At 40.8% G+C, this 18,535-nt stretch overlaps 1 protein-coding gene across 3 annotated transcripts in view; it reads left to right on the top strand.

Moving 5' to 3' along the window:
* Positions 1-18,535, top strand: part of LRP4 (LDL receptor related protein 4) — a 136,982-nt gene that overhangs the window by 43,535 nt on the left and 74,912 nt on the right. For all 3 annotated transcript variants that reach the window (XM_042455715.1, XM_042455704.1, XM_042455724.1), the window contains exon 2: positions 15,288-15,434. In XM_042455715.1, the coding sequence (XP_042311649.1) occupies positions 15,288-15,434 (147 nt within the window). The remainder of the gene's footprint in view (positions 1-15,287; positions 15,435-18,535) is intronic.

Here is an 18,535-nt window from a genome sequence, read left to right as displayed (position 1 = left end):
GATGTTGAAGTGGAGCAGGAGGCTTTATTTGATTTCCTGAGTTGAAGTGTGGGAATCCTGACCACATGTGGGACACTGAATTGGTTTTCCATAGGGTTTGCTTAATGAGTGTTTAGTACAGCACAGTCTGGTGAAAGTGGGAGAGAGAATGAAAACTGATCTTCTGGCTTAGCTTCATACATCATTTCAGTGTCCAGTTCTCTCACAGTCCAGGTGGATTGATAAGCATGTCACATGAGCTTGAGATTCAATAATGAAAAATAACTGTAATGGTCGATGTGTAAAACCCAGTGTGGAATTGTAGAGGTGTTGATTTTTTTCTGCTGTCTGACTGTTTCCTTCTGTTTGGGCTTCAGTAAAGATTACATCACTGCCATTAGCCACAACATGAAAGATGAAACATACACGTGTGTGTGTAGCAGTTGAGTTGGTACTGAAGTGTGAAAGTAGATATGGATTATGCACTTGCCACTTGCCAATGCATAGATCCAAAGATTTGCTGTTAGTAAGGTGAGGGAGTATTTGTTCTCATCTCTTGAAAAACTGGGTAGTACTACATATCCTTTGTGAACTGTTAGATATAGGAGGTTGGAGCCCAGCAACACAGGTTGAAGAATGAGGACAGAATGAAATCAGGCTTGCTGAGAGGTTAAGAACAATAAAAAGGGCTTTTTGGATATGTCCGCAGCAAAAGGGAGAAGAAGGGAACGGTAGGGCCACTACATGGAGAAGATGGCAAAATGCTAACAGAAGACAGAGACAAGGCAGAATTACTCAACACCTTCTTTGCCTCAGTCTTCTCAGAAAAGGCAAAGGGTGCTCAACCTGAGGATAATGGAGCCGAGGACAGGATAGGGGCTATTCAGTACAGAATAAGTAAAGCGATAGTAGAGGACACCTTATTAATCTAAATGAATTTAAGTCTCCGGGACCAGATGAACCATCCAAGGGTATTAAAGAACTGGCAAATGTAATATCGGAGCCATTGGCAATATCTTTGAAAAATCCTGGAAAAGAGGAGAGATCCCAGCGACTGGCGGGGCAAACGTTGTCCCCTCTTCAAAAAGGGGAAAAAAGAGGATCCCACACAATATCGTCCAGTTAGTCTGACATCAGTACTAGGAAAGATTCTGGAGCAGATCATTAAACAGGAGTCTGTGAACATCTAGAAGGCAATGCCCTAATCACACAAAGTCAACATGGGTTTCAGAGAAAAAGTCATGCCAGACAAACTGATCTCTTCTTTGATAAAATTACCAGCTTGGTAGATGAAGGGAATGCTGTGGATAGTATTCTTGATTTCAGTAAGGCCTTTGACAAAGTTCCCCATGACATTCTTGAAAACAAACTTGTAAAATGTGGGCTAGACAAAGGAACTGTTAAATGGATCTGTAATGGTGACCGGCCGAAGCCAAAGGGTGCTCAACAATGGCTCCTTTTCATATATAATAATAATATAAAACTTTATTTTATACCGCCCTTCTAAAAAACCAGGGCGGTGACAAACAGTTCCAACAATATAACAACAGGTCATACAAAACATTAAAAACAGATTAATAAAATAATAAAATGTCCTGCGGCAAGACAGGCTGACAAGGGGAGGGGGGGAGAGTAGCTGGTCAGGGGTAAGCTTGTTCAAATAAGTGGGTCTTTGCCCCCTCCTAAATTGGGCTAGGGAGGTGGCTGAGCGGAGCTCGAAGGGCAGCGCGTTCCAGAGGTTGGGGGCTGAGATGGAGAAAGCCCTCCTGGTGTGTGAAACTATATTTCGCCTCTGGACGGTTAACAATAGCTGCCTGATGATCTGAGTGTGCGGGGCGGATTGTACGGAGAGAGGCGGTCCTCCGATACCCTGGGCCCAAGCCATTAGGCTTTATAGGTAATACCCAACACCTTGTATTGCGCCGGAAGCGAATAGGCAGCCAATGTAAGTCTTTAAGGATGGTGTTTATGACTGGCCCTGGCAGTGCCAGTAAACCAGACGGGCTGCCATATTCTGCACAAGTTGCAGCTTCTGGGTATGGTACAGGGTTGCCCCATGTAGAGCGCGTTGCAGAAATCCAAACGAGAGGTTACCAGGGCGTGTACAACCGTTTCAAGGTCTCCCCGGTCGAGGTAGGGACGCAGCTGGCGTATCAGCCGAAGCTGAAACAGGTGCTCCTGACCGTCGATCCACCTGAGATGAAGGTGGAGCGACGAGTCCAGGAGCACCCCCAGGCTGCGTACAGAGTCCTTCACGGAAAGCGTGATTCCATTCAGGACTGTGGAACCACCGAACCCCCGGACCGGGGAACCTTCACGAGTACTTCCGTCTTCTCTGGATTCAGGCTGAGTCTGTTGTCCCTCATCCAGCCCATTACCAACTCCAGACGGCCACGAGAGGAGAGACGCCAATCCCGGTCACTGCATCAGTCGGAGACATGAGAAGATCTTTGGGTGTCATCAGCGTACTGATAACACCGCGCCCCATGTCTCCGGATGATCTCCCAGGGTTTCATGTAAATGTTGAAAAGCATGGGAGACAGATGGCTCCTGAGGGACCCCAGATGTAGGGCCCTCTCGTCGGAGCCACGTCTCCCAGCTGCACCATCTGGGACCTCCCGGAGAGTAGGACCCGAACCACTGGAGCGCAGTGCCCCCGATTCCCACCTCCGCCAGGCGTCCCAGAAGTACCATGGTCTATGGTACGAAAGCCGCTGAGATGTCCAAGAGCACTAACAGGGACACGCTTCCCCTGTCCATGCCCAGACGGAGATCATCGACCAAGGCGACCATAGCAGTCTCAACCCCATAACCCGCCCGAAAGCCGGTTTGAATGGGTCTAGATATTCCGTTTCACCCAAGATCGATTGAAGTTGGATTGCATCCTGGAGAAAAGTGACCAGTGGGGTCCCACAGGGCTCTGTCCTGGGCCCAGTGCTATTCAACATCTTATCAATGACCTGGTGACAGAATTGGAAGCACTACTTATCAAATTTGCAGATGATACCAAATTAGGGGAATAGCTAATACCCCAGGAGACAGGATCAAGATTCAAAATGACCTGAATAGACCGAAAGCTGGGCCAAAGCTAACAAAATGAATTCAAACGGAGAAATGTAAGTATTGCACCTTAGGGCGGAAAAATAAAATGCACAGATATGGATGGGTGACACCTGGCTGAATGAAACTATGTGTGAAGGGATCTAGGAGTCCAGTTAGGCCACAAGTTGACACTGAGTGAACAGTGTGATGCGGCAGCTAAAAAGGCAATGCTATTTTAGGCTGCCATCAATAGAGTATAGTGTCTAGATCAAGAGAAGTAATAGTTCCACTGTATTCTGCTCTGGTCAGGCCCCACCTAGAATATTGTCCAGTTTGGGCGCACAATTCAGAAAGGACATTGAGAAACTGGAGCGTGTCCCAAGGAGGGCGGACAAAAATGGTGAAAGGTCTGCAAACCATGCCCTATGAGGAACGACTTAGGGAGCTGGGGATGTTTAGCCTGGAGAAAAGAAGGTTAGGGTGATATGATCGCCGTTTAAATATTTGAAGGGATGTCATATTGAAGAGGGAGCAAGCTTGTTTTCTGCTGCTCCGAGAAACAGGACCCGGAACAATGGAATGAGCTGCAGGAAAAGAGATTCCACCTGAACATTAGGAGGAACTTCCTGACATTAAGGGCGTTCGACAAATGGAATGCACTCCCTCGGGGGTGATAGAGTCTCCTTCCTTGGAGGTCTTTAAACAGAGGCTGGATGGCCATCTGTCAGGGATGCTTTGATTTGGATTTCCTGCATGGCAGGGGGTTGGACTGGATGGCCAGTGGTCTCTTCCAACTCTCTGATTCTATGATTCTATGAGGCTTCATAGAGAGAGCAGAAAGGTGTGGGGGGGCTGAACAGAGCTGATCTTCCCTGGCTGCTCTGTAATAACTTTACAGCCAAATAGGTTGTTTTTCCTTTGGCGGTACTACTGGAAATTGACTGGCCCACATGAACCATAGAAAGTATTTATCAATGTTGGTTTCCCCCCTTCTCCCACAAAATACTGTCTAAGGTTCCTTTTACTTTCAAGTCTTAATTTCTTCCAGTTTTCTGGTAAGCAGTGGGGGATCTGTGATGACATTGTGGTGTGGTGCCCCTGATTTGATGAGTCTGGCTTAGTTCTGCCATAGTCAGCTCAGTCTGGGCAGTTAATAGCTCTCTATTTTGCTCATTCTTTGGCGGGAAACATAATACTGTGTGTGTTTAGTTAGAGTGTTTAAAATTTTATGAGCCATTCTTTCTCCAAGATAGTGACATTTATCTGTGGTCTCTTTGAAGTTCCTGGCCTGTGGTATTGCAAAGTAGACATTTCTGCTCATTTTTGCCACAAAGCCCCACTTTGTCCTTGCTAAGAGAACTCCTTTTGCATAGTTAAGTTCGCTGTGGCTTGCTTTTCCAATCTGTGGTAGAGAGAGTAGCAGCAAGGGAGCGTGTATTTCACAGATACTTTAAAATGAGAGCTTCTATACCAAAGAACCCTTTGCCTGACCTTTTGAAGAGAGGTCTGGTTTGGGTTCTGCTGCTCATGTCACAGTATTGTAATAAAAAATGTCAGATTGCAGCCCTTGAACCCACAAAATGTTAATGAGGACTTTGTCTTCTTCCCATCATCTGGCTCTTGGCAGTTACAGCCCCACTGGTGAGCAAGACTTTTCCTTGTAACACAAATTTGTTACCGGGCCCAGGATAGAAATGTGCTGGAAGAATAGGGTACAGAGCACACACAGAGCTTGTTATAGAGAAGCTTCTGGTTAGATGTTATTAGGAAGACCCTTGAGGAATGATCACACTCTTAATTTATGGACATCTAAGTTCAGTGAAAGCCAGTTGTGCAAAATCTTCCATTCCTGAAGTCTGTGGTCTAGTCAGAAAATAGGAACTTTTCTTAGCAGATGAACCCACACTCGTTGTGAGCTTAAGCTTGCACCTCCAAAGAACTGATAAGTTTTAATCACAAGGGCTATTCTTTAAAAAGAGCTTAACTTTAGGATGCGTGTTCAAGGACAAAGCAGAGGTTCCATACATGTTTGGATTGCCCAGGAGAGTGGTGCCTAGAGCACCAGGTAGTCTAGTGGTCACTGTTGAGCTCTATCATATGAGGATACAGGTTCCAAAGTAATTTAGTCTTCAGATGATGTGAAATCTGATATTAAAGGTGTCAAAACATTGTCATGTAGAGAGTAAAGAAATAACAGCCACGAACTGCTGAAAACTGGAATTGGACTTCATTCCTAGAGATATAAAAGTAGTAAGCTCTTAAATAATGAGAGACTGTTCTTGCCACTTGGGATTACGCAGGATCTTTAAAGGCCATACAATTAGAGTTGTTGCACAAACACCCAGTGTTTATAACATTGGTCTAGTGTAGGACAGGAAAGAAGGAGATAGTCTTTTGATAAGCATTCTTCATTTTAATGTCAAATGACAAACTTGGAAGTTATTTTTGACAGATTGTTTCCTTTCACTGGGTTGTTGTTGACCCTTAACTTTTACTTCAGACTCCAGTCTTTAAACTCCAGATTGTGCACTTTAAAAAAATCTCCAGATTCTTTGCTTAATTGTGGTATCAGTGTTTCTAGACTGTATCCTTTAGCTTGCTTTTGGAGAATATTTGGAATATTTATTCCAGTAGTCAATTCTGTGGAATAAATTTTAGTGGATGTAAGGAAAGACCTGGGGTGAATTGATAATAGTACTGGAGCTTTTCAGTACTTACATGAAAGTAAGTTGCACTATATTCAATAGTGTTTAATCTCAGATAAGGGCATAGTGGAGCCTCTATACCCTAAAGTCACAAGATCTGTCTGATCTTGGAAGCTATGCAGGGTTAGCCCTAGTTAGTACTTGGATGGGGGACTGCCAACAGATACCAGGTGCTATAAGCTATATCTCATATTTCAGTGAAAGGAACTGGCAAGACTATCTCTGAATATTCTTTGCCTAAGAAAATCCTATGAAATGCATGAAATCCTGTGAAATATACACATGTAGAGTGGACTGCAACCTTGATGACCCTCTTCAGGTTATTCTGCTCTGATATTCCTATTCTCGAAATAGGATTAATTACTGGAAGGCTGGAGGAACTTATTTCCTTTAATAATTGCGATAATGCTTTCAATAAAATGGGGATAGGAATTGTATTAAAACAATATTTGTATTATTGTAGGACTTGCATTTTGGAAGATTATTTATGTATCTCAGAAAATGTATTTTTATTCTTAATTGGTTCAGAAAGGAAAAATAACAAGAATCCCTTTCTTGTGGTGTAAACAGAAAATCTCTTTTCCTGAGGCAGTTTTGCAAATCTTCCAGTGCTTCCAGTGTTACACCAGTAATTTTTATCAGCTTCAAAAAAGTTTTATTTAGAGCATAAAGCAGCCAGAAGTCCCTCCTTTTAAGGTTGCATGCAGTTGACACTTAGCATATAATTTATATCAGTATTCTAGATGATAAGCAGTGAGTATGTTGTACTTTGTCATATTTTGCAGCTGATAAGATCCAAGGTGTCAAACCATGTGCCATTTGGGTGGTCTTGATTGTTCTGACCTCTAAAGGTTCTTGTAATTTAATACTACACTGAAGAGCAGTGAGTGCTCAAAAATTATTCCTATAAGAGCTTGTAAGTGAATGTGAAAATACTAAGGATTAAATGTGTTTTTCTTTTCAGTCTCCTTGAAGAGTCATTGGGTAGTTTGTAATGTGTGGTATGTGATACTGTGAGACAAATTTAATTTCTGAACGATATGCATGTACATCAAGAAAAGCATTTGGTAAACAGGAAACACATTTTCTCACCCCCTAGAACTATCTCATCTGCAGTACACTGAGCCACTAGAATCAGACCAGTGAGTTGGGACAGATACAGTATGTTGTAATGAGAGGTCTGGCTTCAAGACTGAATTGAAGCCAGTCCCTTGGAAGTACCAAAATATCAGAGCTAAAGCAAATTATTGTGGTTTGAGATCAGATGAAGGAGACCCTGGACACCCAGTGCCATTTTGGAATGCATTGGAAGCTCAGTGGCTGTAGACAAGCAACTCAATTTTGCCTGAAGGATTCATGCCAGGCCACTAGAAAGGGGGCAGGGAAACCACATCTCACCAGATAAGTTTTCCAGCATGCTGTGTTGACTCAGAGCCATAATGTTAGCTTCAGATTTTCAAAATTATGATTCATGCATGAGTTATGTTTAGAAAGCTTGACATTTAGTATACAGTTTATTTTAAAGTGCAAAATGGTTACCTTTTCAAGAGTTTTCCAGCTTTATCTAGGCTTGAGAAATAAATACCATTCCTGTAACCTTATGTTTAAGCTTCCTTTTTAAATCCATATAGTATCTACTATACTACACGGTTGCCATCTAGATGTGCTTCATTACAACCTCTTATCCCTTCTATCCAGCATGGCCAGTATTGAAATGGGATGCTGTGAGTTGTAGTCAACAGATCTGAAAGGCACCAAGTTGAGGAAGGATGAAATGTGGTCCATCTTTAGACTGATATGTGTTTAGAATATATGTGTTAAATATTTTTTGACAATAGGGAACCAGCATTGATGCAGAAAATGATAGGAAGACAATGCAAGGCAGAATGAATAATTAAGATTAGTATTAGCAGCCTTCTGATTTGGCCGAAAAGTTCTAAGATGACGGGAACAAAAGGCCATTCCAGAAGAAATTTGCAGTAGTCTAAGTAAGACATGGTTAGAACATGGATGAGGATTTTAGCAGTAATTATAGAAAGCAAAAATGTGATTCATGGGTGCAACAGCACCCTTATATTTCTGCAGGCAAAGGAGTTAATAGTCCTATCTGTTACATGGCACAGAACAAGGGTAGCAATTGCAATAGGTTTGCGAGACAATTTTTTGTCCCTGGAATTCTCAAGGGGATTCATAGGCTGCTAAAAATGCCAAAACAACCCCCACCCCAGTAGCTGAAAGGGTGTTTCAAACGTTAAAACATTTACATCTGTATGTTCGGTAATGACTATAACAGATGCAAAAGCTGAATAGCTGCTTCCGGAGGTTTCATCCCTATTTGAGGGCAGAAGATGGCCTGAGGAGTCTGAAGATCAATGGCAGAATATTCAGAGAAAATATCTGTAGATCAGGTCAAGATTCAGAGTTCACAAATCTCAGCTTCCTCTTAACATGTCTTGTGTTTTGTTTTGTCTTAAACCTTGACCTTGACTGTGGAGATTATCAGAAGGGGGAAAAAAGCTGGGAGTAAAAGACATAGTCCCGGTAAAGTCATGCCATCATGCTGAAGACTTTCAGACACATTGTGCTTATCCAAGAGTTAACCCATGAAGATCCAGGAATGCTCCAGCAGCAAACTATTAATGGGGAAGTCCCAGGAATGGTTTGTTGCTGGAGCATTTCTGCATCTTCACGGGTTAAGTCCTGGATAGGCGTGATGTCGTCTGAAAATCTTCAGCCCAATTGTGCAGCTTTGCCAGGAGAATGATTTTTCTTCCCCAATTTTCCCCATCTGACAATCTTCTATGTTTACTCCAAAGCCATTTTAATTTCATTATTATTTCTGTTCCAGTAATGATGCTGTCCTATCTTCAGTTATTTGGAAGTAAGCCCAAATGAACTCAGTGGACTTGCGTCTGAGTATAAACAGGTTTGGACTAGGCTGAAACCATAATTAAGACTGAAGCATTAGTATTCCTAAGTATGTTTCTCTTGTCTTATATTTGTGTTAGATTGCCTCCCATCCCATGAGCTTGACTTGAGTCTTAAGTTCCTGCCTTTTATCTGGTTTTGCTCCTTCATGAGTATATGTTGCCTTTTCTATTTTGGTGTTGGCTCAAGGCTCAGTGTGTATTAATTCCCACTTCCCAGGTCACTAATGAAGATGTTTGAAAAGAATGGATCTAAACACAGGCCCTGTAGTTTCTAATAGCTCCATCCCTCCTGCAGCTTTGGTACATTGCCGTTTCTCATTACCCTTTGTTTATGATTCTTCAGCCAGCTTTTGACTTGTGTGTTCATATTCGAGCCAATTATCATTATTATTCTTAATAGCATTCCATGATATAAATTTTCATCCTACAAAGGTTTCTAAAATAATTCAGTGAGCCTTTTGCAATACTGTACTGTCTCCGTTTTAAAGATGGGTTGTCCAAGATATTTAATGGGAATTTCTTTTGAAGTAGCACTTAATTAGAGTAGGACTGACACAGAATCTTACTTATTTCTTCACTTATTTTAATCTATTTGTATTCTACTGCACTACCTTAAATGATACCCAGGACTGCTTACAGTGACATAGTGCTAATACAGAAGGTGAATAAAAGGATAAAAATTTAAAACTTGGCTTAAAAACACACCAGTGTAAGGAAATATACATTATCTGTTCAGTTAAAAGCCCCTGTCACAGAAAGTTATATCAATTGCCAGATGCTCTTGAATAATTAAAAACGTTTTTTGCCCAATGACGGAGAACATGGAGAAAGACTTACTCTAGGTAGGGAGTCCTAGTACCTGGCAAGTCCCTGAAGAAGCCTTCTCTTGTGTCCACACTAGTGTCACAGAAGGTGGTGGGACTGAAAGGACATCTCCCCAAAATCTCAAAGCCTAGCTGGTCGTACTGTATGTGGGAGAATGTAACCCTTCAGGTAAATTGAACTCACATCACATTAGTTATATTTATATCCAACTTTTCCTTTAGTGAGCTCAGGGCAGCATATATGGTAGTTTTTCTCCCTGTTGTATTGCAGTGGTCTTCAGTCTTATTAATTACAAGATCTGCCATCTTAGTGTTATTTTTTAACTGACAGGAAGGAAATGCTATTTTTCTTGTAGTGTTGCTAATTCTTTAACTTCTGAATGAGAGGGTGTACTTAGATACGCATTTCAAACAATTTCTGCATTACCAATATAAACTGTGTATTTAGTACAACATTCTCTTGCCTAGTGTTCTCTGACCAGGGAACTGGGAGTTGTAGCTCACTGGGCCTGGAAAGGCCTTGATTTTGTTGAAACTAGCAGAAGCTTTCAGTGTGTGCTAGAAAATGTTAGGCCATTTTCATTCCAGCCATTTGCTTTCAAGGCAAATTGTTAGAAGTCCTCTTTTCTCTTATTATCACCCCTTTCCCTCCAGGTGCTGAAATGAGATTTACTGCTTTCTGTACTGCGTTCTTTTATCATGGAAAAATACTTTCCTCAGATTCCAGTTAATCTTTATAGCATGTGTGATTGATGCCATTTATGCTTACCCAAGTTGTAAACCTTATCTGATCTGTAGAGGATTGCTGTATTTCTTTTCCTCATCTGTACAAATTAGACCTGCTAAATTTGTTCCTATAAGTTTTTAAGAAATAAAAGGAAAACCTTTGAATATCAAAATATTGTACATTAGTGTGTCAAATAAGCACTGAGGATGAGGCAACAGCTTCCTTGGTGCCAGGAAGGAGGTGAGTAATTTGCAATCAGAATGGTCTCCTGTAATTCAAAGGAGTCTCCCCTTTCTCATGAATGTTTATGTATAATAAATGCTAATGGCAAGATTGATTGCACAAGACTTGCATTTATAGAAAGCTTGACTTCAAATGCCACTGGTTCCAGAGCTTGGAAGATAAGCTAGCCTTTACAATCATCCTTAATGCTGCCTTGCATCTTTTATATTCCACAGATGGTATGTTAAACTTCTAATCCCTGTTTTCATGTTGTTGTAAATGGAAGTTTGCACCCAGCTTCTGCTAGGACCCCATTCGCACTGCAAAATAACCCAGTTTGGAAACCGGGTTATTTCCCTGTTGTTCAGACTTGTACCAATTGTACTCAGTGCAGTTTGCAGGGAGGCAACCAAAAAACCCATTTAAGCCCGATACATTTGGCACCTGATCTCTTAGCAGTTCTTTTTTTAAGTACTGCAGTGATCCACGTCTCCCATAGTGGGAGTAAGCTATTGGATTGGTTCAGATGGCACAGCCACTGTTCAGGAAATGGGTTTGCCTCCATTTTGACATGGAATGGTGACTAACGGGAGCTTCAAACCGGATTTAAATGCCATGGAGAGATTCGCTACCTTAAAACATCGTGAGAATCACGAATAGATTTTGAATCAATTCACAGATGCAAATCTCTCCATGAAAAAAAAATTGACCCCTATGTTTGTCCACAAATGCAACATAGATTATATTTGTGTCACCATCACCAAGGAATGGAGCACAAATGGGTTGATAGTCCTTGACAGTTGCATCCACAAACACCCCATTATGTTGTTTTAAGTAGTTTGCATTCTTGTCAAGTGTCAGATCCCAGGAGGCCAAAAGACCCACAGTTGTAATTAGTTCTGCCTCTTCTACTATTAGCCCAACTTGGTGGGCTGCATCACTGAGTGATGTTTCTACTGTCATCAGAACATATGAGTGCAATGTGGCCATCCCAGTTTCTGTCAGAAGAGTTCTCTTTTTAAACAATGGGTCAGCAAATCCCTCTATTAAGACTGGATTAACTGTTCTTTCCTTCAGTGGGAAACTGCTACTTGAGGATCAAATTGGTTTATCAAGAGACAAGCAAAAAACCTGCAGGCATTTGCTTCAGTTCTTGCATGGGAAGGGTGACCTTCGGATCAGAGAGGATTGTTCTCCTAACTAACAGCACTTCCTCCAGTCCATCTGCCTTGGTCCAGGCCTCGGAGGTGGAGAACTGCTGGACCTGATCCCATTCCCCACCACCACTCCCTTCTCCTTTTGTGTCATGTCTTCTTAGATTGTAAGCCTGAGGGCAGGGAACTGTCTAACTAAAAGATTGTATGTACAGCGCTGTGTAAATTTACAGCGTTTTATAAATAAAGGTTAATAATAATGATGATAATAACTAACGTATGCATAGGACTTCAGTCATTCTCAGATATTCAGCTTGCTTAATGAGGCAGTTCTCCAAAGAAGATAGACCAATAAGTATGGATGTGCTGTAGTGGTGATTGATTGATAATGTAATTGAAGAATCAGCAGAAGCCAGGAGCCAAACAAAGCCTCCTGCAAGATGATATTTGGAGGGGTGATGAGTATCTCCTATTCCATTGAGGCAAAGTAGGCAGAAAAAAATTATTGGTAAATCTCTTAGTGTTTTGCGGTGTTCTGACTCCTAGGTCCTTATCACACAGAGGGACTTACGTTGCCAAAATGTTGCTGAACTGTTGCAGAAGTGCGAAAGTGGAATTGCCCATCATGCTTCTAAAACCTAATTAAGGCTTCTCACTTTCCTTCCGTCAATGAAGTGTGTGCAGAGAAGCCAGGAGAAGGCATTTTTTGAATAATATCCCGTTATTAAAAAAATGGCTTCTCTGCACATGCTTCATTGATGAAAGGAAAGTGGGAAGTCTTGGTTATGTTTTAGAAGCATGATGGACCATCTCACCTTTGCGCTTCTGCAACAGTTTGGCAATGTTTTGGCAATGCAGGTCCCTCTGTGTGAAAAGGTCCCTAGTTGCCTAACAACTAAAAAGCTTCCTAAATTAGGTTGCTGAAAAAGAACACATGGAGAAAACTATGAGTGAGTTTATGTGTCAAGGGCCATGAAAGCTTGGGTTCTGGTTTGTTATTAATAGCTGTCAAGCTGGCTTTGCCTTATGGTGTATGCCCTATGTATAAGAGACCTCCAAGTCATCCTCTCATCAACAGCCTTCTCAGCTCCTGCAAATACAGTGCTTAGACTTCCTTGAGTGAATTAAAACAAAAACGCAGTCTTCTTCATTTACTAATACCTCCCACTTTCCCAAGCATCCCCCCCACCCCCAACAAACCATGTTGTCTTGTGATATATCCAAAGTGTGAGGGTCTTACTTTCATCATTTTGGCTTCTAGGAGAGTTTAGGCTTGATTTCTGACTTTATTTCCTCTTGGACCCATTTATTGTTTTGGGCAGTCAGGGGTATCCATAAAATTTCCAAACAGAAACACATTTCAAATGAGTTGATCCTCTTATCAGTTTTTCCCCCCACTGTCCAGCATTTATATCCATACATAGAAATTAGAAATGCTATGGGTGACAGTTCTTGTGCTGATCGTAAATCACTGAAGTGAGCTACATGTTCAGAGTCACTCAGTTCATTAATTCTTAGCATATGTCCTCCTGACATACTAGTTTGCATAGTCTAGTTGTTGTACTTCAAGGTTCTTGTTATAAAACTTCTCACAAAATTTTAAAAAAAATGAACGCACAGTACATCCTGCAGTCCTAAAGTCTTCCTGCCACGATACACTTCTTAGTTAGTAGTTGATAAAAATTGCCTTGTGTTCTGCCAGCTTCAAAAATGCTAGTGAAATGTTTCAACTTCAGAAATGGTAATGGCTATTCCTGATTTAGAGTCTGCAGCAACACAAATAGCAGAAGAAACATTCTGACATGATTATAAGAAGGGTGCATATTATCCCCTTAATCACTTGCTTAACTTATCCAATAGGCAGGTGGCCTGACTTCCGGCTCATTTCCGGATCTCCTCAGCTGACCGGAGTTGGAACATGAGACAGTGAGAAGGTTCAGTGCACAGATCCTGCCCTGGGTTTCTCAATCACTTGAACAGCCTGTCACACATGCCCTTATTTTGGAGACATAGCTCACTTATAAGGAATATAGCAATGTATCTTCAGGGAAAACACCAAAGATATATCCCATTTCATATCAGTAGGTATACATGAGTGTATTATTTGTAAAAATCTGAAGAAGAAAATCTGAAGAAATACATGGCACACAGGGTGGGGAGCTGCTACTTTGTGAAAGAGAAATGATGCCGTGGGCACTGTAGATCTGGGAATGTAGTTTCTTTCATAGTTTTGTGCTGTTTGCTTCAGTTTATGTACAATTTGGAAATGGGTAATAGGAGTAAATCAACAAGTCTATAAAAGTCTGTAATTTATGCAGGATTTTAAATGGTGCTGTGCTATTTTGAACAGTAGAGGTAAATGTAAGATTTTCATACCTGTCTCTACAGATCATTGGAGGCTTATAGTTCTGACACCAGTGAATCCATTCTAGGCAACAGCCCTCCTTTTTATTCAGAAAGGCTTTTAAAACAGTTTTTAAAGAAAAAGTTTGGGGTGCTGTAATGTTTTAATACCTGTTTTTAATTTTTTTAATTTTTTTAAATTGCATTTTATTATTTTATTGTGTGATTTGTTTTAATACTGTAATAGTTTAATTCTATTTTAATGCACACTTTTTATATTTTTAATTGTATTGTTCCAATTGTGAGCCACTGCTACAAACATCAGTTAATGTTAAGCCCATTATGTATCATCGTGTATAAAATGTATCTTAATGGTTGATTCCCAAAGGCAGTGTTGTCACAATGCTAATCTATTGGAGGGCAAAAGGGACCATGACCTAAATTTTCTCTGAACAAGCAGCTTGTCCATTATTACTCTTCTGTCATACTAGGTTAAGTGTAGGCATGTTTCACGCTCTGGAATCAAGTATATCTCTGAAGTCTGTTCTGCAGTTTACTAAAAGCCAAAGATCCACCACTTGGAGCAAAATGCAAAATAACATTTGAGGGAATGGGTGAAATCAAATGCAAAACTGTGGTTCAATAAGTGGTGTGAGCTATGCATTGTATCATATGAGCAGTATTACGAGATTGACCTCTCTTTGTAAGAACAAATCTGTACTCAAGTTACTACAAATCTGACTGTAGAACAGCCAAGTTTGGAAGCAGTGGAGCCATCCATTTTGTTGTTATTAAACAATTTAGAGCCATACACCCTTGCTGATTTAGTGTGGATCTTCCAGCAATCTACCAGTCACCTTCTGCCCAGTCTTGGTTTTCAGCATGGGAATTTTAGAGATTATCCTTTTAGTTTTAAACTGCAGATTTTAAAAATAGAAAACTGCTTACCTTCCAGACTTGCTTTAAACTCTCTACTACAGAATCTGAAAATGGACCAAATGAGCTATCCACTTTTGAGATGAGATATGATGGGAGAGGGACTGATGGGCATGTTTGGGTGAACAATATTGAACCAAATTGTCCCAGATACTTGGACATGGTACTGATTCCTAGATTTTCTTTCTTTCTTTCTGAATGATTGCATTTCCACTCAGTTGCATCTCTGGAATCAAAGACACAGAGGGTGTGTGTGTGTGTGTGTGTGTGTGTGTGTGTGTGTGTGTGTGTGGCTGTATGTGGTTTATATGTGGGAATATATTTGCAGTGTCACCTTGCTCTGTATGCTTTCATATAATGTAAAATAATTTGTGTGCCTCTTTCTTGTCTTATCTCTAAAGCATGCTGACTGTTTCTGTCAACAGGTGCAGCAACCAGCACGGAATGTTCCTGTGGACGCAACCACTTCACCTGTGCAGTTAGCGCCTTTGGTGAATGCACGTGTATCCCTGCTCAGTGGCAGTGTGATGGTGACAATGACTGTGGGGACCATAGTGATGAAGACGGCTGCAGTAAGAAAATAATCTCTTATTGGGAAGGAAGACGAGAGGGAGGAATTGAGGCTCAAAACTACTTCAATGCATTGTGGTGCTATAGTCTAAAATGCTATACAAGAGGGAGGTTATTGTCTTGCCATCATCCATTCTTATAAAAACTGCAGCAGAACCAGTGACATGTTGTTAACATGGAGCATGTGGAAACATGTTCTATTCTCCAAGCATTGTTTTCGTTGGCTTTCCTGTGATTCAGAGCCTTATTTATTATTTAATTAAATGACCTGTGCATTTAGCAAAGGAAAGAAAAACAGTGTTTGCAGTTGGGGTGTGTGTTCCTATAAAGATCAGTCAGGATACAGGTCACGTTGGCTGTGTGTGTGATGCAATCCAGTATTGCTTCTCACTCACTGGCCAGTGTACTTGCTGGCAGAGAAGGAAGATGTGCCTGGCAAACATTGTAGAATCCTTTAAATGGGCTGACAAATTGCAGGAAGGTGGGGAGAGAGATTCCCAAAGAGTGCAGGATGACATGGGGAGGATGTGAAATACATTGTATGGAGCCCAGCAGAGAGCCAGAAGGTAGACAGAACAGATATGGAAATAGAAATGAAAGAAGCAGTTTACCTGCAGGAGGAGAATTCGAGGCATTTGAAAAAAGTGGTACAAATTTTAATTTGAATCAGAAAACCTTTGAATTATGCACAGTTTCAGCTCCATAGGCCGCACTACTAGAGCATTATCTTGCTATGCTAGCCATGCTGCCAGCTCCCAGGTCATCTATAGCTGCCATATAGTTTGTCTTGGCTATTTAGAGAGGTTTTGTTGTCGTTAACTACTATCAATTTGACTTTTGGCAACCCTATGAATGTGAGACCTCCTGTTCAGGTTTTGCAAACTCAGGGCCATGGTTTCTTTAATTCAATCTATCCACCTATAATGGGGTCTTCCTCCTTTCCTGTTGCCTTCTGTCTCACCAAGTATTATTATCTGTTTTAGTGAGTCATGTTTTCTTATATGCCTAAAGTATGATTGTCTCATTTTGATAATCATGCTTCTAGGAAGAGTTCAGACTTGATTTGCAATAGAACATATTTATTTTTGTTGCTTTTAAAAATCAGTCCATGATATCGTCAGAACTCTCCTCTAGCACCACATTTCAAACGAGTTGATTTTCTTTCTATCAGCTTCCTTCACTATCCAGCTTTCATGACCATATTGGAAATATGATAGCATGGGCCATCCTAACTTTAGTTTTCAGTGATATATCTTAACATTTCAGAATCTTCTCTAGTCCCTTCATACCTGCCCTTTCAACTCCCATTCTTCTTCTGATTTCTTGACTGCAGTACCACCTATCTTTAAAAACAATCACATCAGTGACTTGACTATATACAGTTTTAACTGTATCTGCCTGACTCCAGTGATGATGCTGGAATGTTACTTTGGCCTTGAGGAAGCATCTGCCCTTTACAACTCTAGTTTCTTCTCATGTTGTGAACACAACCAATGCTTGGCTGCTCCTGAAAGAGTGGGTGGCAAAGGTAGGCTTTGGGTGCCACTTTCCTCCATCACTCATGCAACTATTTACATTGTATATCTTTAGGATTGTCAGATATCACCATCTTGTAAGTTTTGCTGTAAGTATTCCTAACGTTCAGCCCCAAGAGTCTAAAAGCCCCTTGAGAAGAACAAGCAGGCAGATTTCAATTATGCTTAGGCCCAGAAGCAGATCAAAGATCCCTCCATCCCAGCTGCCATTGTCCTGGCCTCAGAGGGAGGAGTTGATGATGATGATGATGATGGCACAGATCACTTAAATGTGAAGTACATAACACATGCACATGGGGTTCACCTTGACAAACTTTATGAAGGTACAACAAAAGAAAGGAGGAAAGTGTTTTCATCAAACTTGATCAAACTGTTTTCATCAAATGGGACAAACTACCTAAAAAGATGGCTATTATAATCCAAATAGTCAAATATCATGTGCTTTATGCATCTAATAATGATTCTTTAAGATTATCAATGTACTCTTAAATTTTAGAAGAGCAGAAGCTTCCCTAGAGATCTCTTGTTTTTGAATCAATAGAATGCAGTTATGTTCCTGAGATCCTTTACTTCTATAGACAAAGTTCTTCAACAGCAGAACACCTGTTACAATAACTGCAGAACAGGGATCCTCACCACTGATGTATGTTAATATCAAACTGTACCTAGAAATGAAATCCCAAGGTGAACATATAGTTTGCCTATATAAAGTTAACCATGAAAGGCTTGTTTTTCTAAAACCTCTTATCTAGAGGTAAGGAGCAGTGATCTCTGTAATGAAGAAATCAGTCAGAAAGTTATCTAACATTTGTTTTCAAATACATATGGGCTGAATCCTATTGGTTGTTTCAATTTAAGTAGACCCATTGAGATTTTTGTATGTATTGGTTCATAATTAAACAGTTGATTCAATTAGTGTACTTTTGGGTGGGTACGTTAGCCTATATATTTACACCTAGGTTTTGTGTAGTCTTGACTGTCAGCAGCTGCCTCTTCTCTTGCCCCTTCTTAATTGTGCCGTATATTTAAAAGATTTTGGATTGGCAGTTTTATTAGTGCCAGGAAATTTCATGATAACAAAACAGTCAAGGTGGAGCTTTGTGCAGCAGATGATGCTTGAAATAGAAAACGGAAGAAATAAAGAAGAGCTTGTAGGAAGATCTAGGACTTAGATCAGTTTACATCAATTGTTCATAGCCAAAATAGGGCTCCTTTCTCCAGTGGACATGGAAAACAAAGGGGAGAGAGAGAGAGAGAGAGAGAGAGAGAGGGGGGGGGCACAGAATAAAAGAGGGAGTTCAAAGCATACATAAAAGGAATAATGACACTGACTTCATTTAATTTTCTTGCATCTTATACCTTGTTCTGAATAGATTTCCTCTTTCTCTTGCCAACACTCCCTATCCCTAGTGCAGTTTGGGGTGTTTTGAATTTCCAGTTGTGATTTCAATAATAATTTTTACCTTGGGAGTGGGAGAGTTATGACAATAAAATGGGTTCGTTCTGAAGGTGTTCGCTCTGCCTTATGTGCAAGTTATTATATGAAAATTGTGTTTTAAAGAAAGGGT

Source organism: Sceloporus undulatus, chromosome 1 (assembly GCF_019175285.1).
Source record: "Sceloporus undulatus isolate JIND9_A2432 ecotype Alabama chromosome 1, SceUnd_v1.1, whole genome shotgun sequence".
NCBI lineage: Eukaryota > Metazoa > Chordata > Lepidosauria > Squamata > Phrynosomatidae > Sceloporus > Sceloporus undulatus.
The sequence above is the reverse complement of the archived record's forward strand: the minus strand, read 5'-3'. Positions and strand labels throughout refer to the sequence as shown.